This window comes from Arachis ipaensis, chromosome B02 (genome assembly GCF_000816755.2).
Source record: "Arachis ipaensis cultivar K30076 chromosome B02, Araip1.1, whole genome shotgun sequence".
Taxonomy (NCBI): domain Eukaryota; kingdom Viridiplantae; phylum Streptophyta; class Magnoliopsida; order Fabales; family Fabaceae; genus Arachis; species Arachis ipaensis.
In genome coordinates this window covers 7,787,711-7,792,781 of record NC_029786.2, presented here as the reverse complement: position 1 = coordinate 7,792,781, position 5,071 = coordinate 7,787,711, and the positions used below count along the sequence as shown (strand labels likewise).

The 5,071-nt window shown below is 38.3% G+C and overlaps 1 protein-coding gene across 1 annotated transcript in view; it reads left to right on the top strand.

Moving 5' to 3' along the window:
- Positions 382 to 5,071, top strand: part of LOC107624763 (1-phosphatidylinositol-3-phosphate 5-kinase FAB1B) — a gene marked incomplete at its 5' end in the record, with an annotated part of 8,783 nt that continues 4,093 nt past the window's right edge. The window contains 5 exon segments of the mRNA XM_016327220.2: positions 382 to 2,128; positions 2,543 to 3,280; positions 3,357 to 3,510; positions 3,618 to 3,965; positions 4,193 to 5,050. Coding sequence (XP_016182706.1) covers positions 1,506 to 2,128; positions 2,543 to 3,280; positions 3,357 to 3,510; positions 3,618 to 3,965; positions 4,193 to 5,050 — 2,721 coding nt within the window.

The following is a 5,071-nucleotide window of genomic DNA, read 5'->3' as shown; positions in this document are numbered from 1 at the left end:
CTTTTAATTCTGAGTTGCTAAATTTGAATTTGTCATGCACAGGTGAGGTCTGTGTCTTGGGGTCACAGAAGAAAAAGAAAAAGAAAAAAGAAAAAAAAATGGCAATTAAATTGTGAAAACACAACACAACTACTAAGTTCCTTTCTTATCAGAAAATGATGGAACCAAAAGAGAAAGAGAAAATGGAAACAAGTCATCACTCAAAAATTCCCATTACAAAATTCCAAGCCCCAAATATTTCCCAATAATCCCTTTTGCTTTTTCCTCAGATTTCTGCGAACGGATAATAAAGTTCCACAAAGTTGGAACAGAATTCTTGCAGCTATCAATCCAATCAATCATTGTTAATTACTTTTATTGTTATTGTTATTATTATTGTTGTGAATCTTCTTCTTCTTCGTCTTCTTGGATTATCTGATATTAATCGTAGACACATTTTGTGCCATGACGATTCTTATGATGATCATGCTCATGATCAAGATCAAATTTTGAAGCCGTTGAAGATTCAATCTGCAAAAGCCAAAAGGATCGTTTCTGAGTCGGTGTTTGTTTCCCTGAATAGATAATTCTCTTCCACCTTTTACGTTCTTCAATGCTCTCTCCAATTCCCTGTGTTTTTGGGAGCTGGTGCAATTGGTTTGGATCTGATTGTGACTTTTGAATATGGTTTCAATGAGGACTTTTTGATCAGCATTTAATGGAACTCTATTCTCCATGATATTGGTCAACAAGGGTTATTTTCTTGAATATTGCTTCAGGAATTGTGGTTTCTTATTCCCTCCAAGGTTTGAAAAGTTTGCATCTTGCTAACCATCTTTGCCACCTGGTTGATGGGTTTGTTCTTTGCAATGGGGAGAAGAAGTGGAATGATTGAGGAGAGATGAGTCTGAGTCTAACATTTTTGAGTTGGAATTTCTATTGAGGTGTGTTTTATATTTTTTTTTTCCAGTTGTATGTGATGATGGTATGGAAAGGATTTCACCCTGGTATGAGCTCTGTCTCTCTTTTAAATTCAGTGATTGTTGATTTGTTTCATCATTCTATTAATTTGACTTGGGTTGGTTTAGATATACAGTTAGTTATGTTGTAGTACCTTGTTTAGTAATAGAAGAGTGATCCGCGGAAGAGTTGAACTGAAAACTCTGATAAGTAGGCTTCCTTTTGTGAATTTCGAATTCCAAAGGTTTGATAGAGGTGCCGTTGGTCTTGTTCTTGAAGAGTGTAGTTGTTGATGAAGTTTTTTCATAGACTGGAATGGAGGAACATAAATTACCCTAAAAACACCAGGGATTGTTTGTGGATATAGAAGGAATAAATATTCTACGGGTTCGTCCCTGAGTTTTATATACATTAACAGCCGCAGTAGCTTTGGATCTTGGGGATTGATTGTATCCATTTTGGGATTCTAGTTCCTTATTTTGGATTAGATTCCCATTTTGAATGTGGTCGGCTGTAAGTGGCGAATGAGCATGTCATAATGAGTGGGGAAACAAGATTGCTTGTCAATGGATGTAGTAGACAAGACATTTTCTGATATTGTCAACGTCATCAAATCATGGATTCCCAGGCGATCCGAGCCGGCAAATGTGTCCAGGGATTTTTGGATGCCTGATCAGAGTTGTAGGGTATGCTACGATTGTGATTCCCAGTTCACCTTATTCAATCGAAGGCACCACTGTCGCCTTTGTGGACGAATTTTCTGTAACAAGTGTACTGCAAACTCAATTCCTGCTCCAGTTACCAGCCAGATCAATCCTTGGGATGAGTGGGAAAAGATTCGCGTATGCAATTTTTGTTACAAGCAATGGGAGCAAGGAGTAGTTGCTTTTAATAACAATACACAGGTTTCCAATCTGGATTGCAGCGCTACATTATCAACTTTGAGCTCGGTTAGCAGTAAAACCAGTGTCACTGCTGACAGTACTAACATTACTCTTTTCTCCATGCCTTATTCAGCCGGGCCTTACCAACAAATGCAACAGGGTCCGTGTCTGAACTTGCATCAGTCTCCTATGAGTGGAAACAACACTGATAGGGAAGGTTTATCACCTCCATTAGGGGGGAGGAATGATCTTGCAGGAGACATAGGGGATCCATTACAAAAGCAATTTGAATTCCCAATGAACAGGTATTTTCTGGTTCTTGTTTTCATCAAAAGCATTGATATATTTGTTTAGTTAGGCGTGTTCCATGCAGTGTTATATTTTATATAAATAGTATTTAGCCAATCATATTCTTCCTGTGCCTATGACAAACTAAAAAATAGTGTGTAATAACTATGTGTTTATAGCTAATTATGACTGCATTCAAGATGCAAAATCTGATAACTGATAACATTAACATTTTGTTTCAAAGGATGTGAGATTAATTAGCAACCAAACAATCTAAATATGTGGATGTTATTTCTGGATTGATTAGAAATTCGTTTAATTAGGCCACACATTTTCTGTTGATCACTAACTTCTGTGTTTAAAGTATCCCATGTCTATGAGGGCTGCTGCTTTTTCTAATAGATTATTGTGGCTTGTATGCGCATTTTTAGGAGTGATGATGAGGATGAGTATGGTGTATATCAGTTAGACTCTGAGATGAGACATTATCCTCAGGTGAATATCTACTATGGACAGGCTGAGTTTGAAGGAATAAGCAACACTGATGGCTCGCAGAAAGTGCATCCTGATGCAGATAACGGTAATGCAAATCTCACTTCAGAGAACGGATTCGACACACAGGGTTTAGAAAGAAACACAGCAGTTGGGAAGAGTGAGGATGAACCTTATATATATGAAAATGAAGCACCTTCCTCACTATATGTTTCAGAAGATGTTGATGCTGAACCTGTTGATTTTGAAAATAATGGACTTCTCTGGCTCCCTCCTGAACCAGAAGATGCAGAAGACGAGCGAGAAACTTTTTTTGTTGATGAAGATGATGAAGATAATGACGGGAATGGGAATGCCATTGGTGAGTGGGGATATCTGCGCAATTCAAACAGTTTTGGAAGTGGAGAGCATCGCCACAAGGATAGGACAAGTGAGGAGCAGAAGAAGGTAATGAAGAATGTAGTGGATGGACATTTTAGGGCATTGGTGGCTCAGCTGTTACAGGTTGAAAACCTACCTGTTGAAGACAATGGTGAAAACGTTTGGATGGAAATAATCACATCTCTCTCGTGGGAAGCTGCTACTTTATTGAAGCCAGATACTAGCAAAAGTGGAGGGATGGACCCAGCTGGTAATGTGAAAGTCAAATGCATTGCATGTGGCAGCCGCATTGAAAGGTAAATGCTATAATTTATCTGATTTTCTGCACGTGATTTCTATATTATCATACTTATCAGATTTTCTTTTTTACAGTACGGTTGTTAAAGGAGTTGTTTGTAAGAAGAATGTGGCTCATCGTCGCATGACATCAAAAGTTGATAAACCTCGCTTGTTGATCCTTGGAGGGGCTCTTGAGTACCAGCGTGTTGCTAATCTGTTGTCTAGTGTAGATACCTTATTACAGCAGGTTTTAATTGCGATCCATTTATTTTATTTATTTATTAACTTGCTCATTTTGTGGTGCAAATGCTATTATCCCGAGTTCATGTTAATGAATTTCCATTCTCTATATAGGAAATGGACCATCTGAAGATGGCAGTGGCAAAGATAGCATCTCATCAACCAAATATCCTTTTGGTAGAGAAATCAGTCTCTCGATATGCACAGGAATATCTTCTTGCAAAAGACATATCTCTGGTACTTAATGTCAAGAGGCCGCTTCTGGAGCGCATAGCACGTTGCACAGGCACTCAAATTGTGCCTTCAATTGATCATCTTTCATCACCAAAGTTGGGATACTGTGAAGCTTTTCATGTTGAAAAGTTTGTTGAAAATCTTAGCAGTGCTGCTGCTCAAGGTGGTAAAAAACCAATGAAAACATTGATGTTTTTTGACGGCTGCCCAAAGCCATTGAGTTGCACAGTAAGTTCTAATCTAATCTTATTTTATAGAAAATTTTTTGTTATTATTTTATTATTATAAAAAAAATCTTCTGGAGACTTTAACTTGTAAATTACAAATCATGTAAAATGTGTGTGCACTAGCAACCACAAGGCATGTGCCATTTTTAAGGAAAAAATATAACTTAATTGTCATTACTGCCAACTACACATCATTAATATTTTTCTAATTTTGACAACGTTGAACAGATTTTACTTAAAGGTGCTGATGAGGAAGAATTGAAGAAGGTAAAGCATGTGGTTCAGTATGCAGTTTTTGCAGCTTACCATCTGGCTTTGGAGACATCTTTTCTTGCTGATGAAGGAGTCTTCTTCCCAGAAATTCCGCTTAACAGTCTGCCTCTTCCTAACACAACATCAACCATTCAGAGGTCAATCTCAACAGTTCCTGATTTCGTTGCTCCTAGCAGTGAAAAGTCTCAGGGGCTTGAATCCGAAACTGGACCACAGAGAACTAAGAGTGTCAGCAGTACTGAATCCTATTTGCCTAATGATGATCCTTGTGAATCTTTGCAATCTGCATCATGTATCAGCCATACAACTGCCTTTTATTCTTCCATTGTCGCTTCTGGAAATGCAATTCCAGGTTCATACAATGAGAAAATTCTTCCTAGTAAATACACAAATGACTCCACACAACCCCTGAAGGAGGAAACTCCTGAAGTGAACAACTCTTTGGGAATCATGAATGATCCTACTGTAAATGGTTATGGACCTGCAGAGAAATTAGATCATGGCATTTTAGCTGACACTATGCAAAATGATCTCAAGCAAATCTCTACAAACCGATCAACTGTGTTAGAGTTATCTTCAGAAGATGTTCAAAGCCATCCTGAGAAGGCTGGAATCACAAATGAAGAGAAGGTTCCTGAGGAAGAAGCGTTTCCTCCATCACCCTCTGACCATCAAAGCATTTTGGTGTCTTTGTCATCTCGGTGCGTGTGGAAGGGAACTATGTGTGAGAGATCCCAGCTCTTTCGAATCAAATATTATGGCAGCTTTGATAAACCACTGGGTCGGTTTCTTCGGGACCATTTGTTTGATCAGGTAATGGTTTGTTCTGGATAT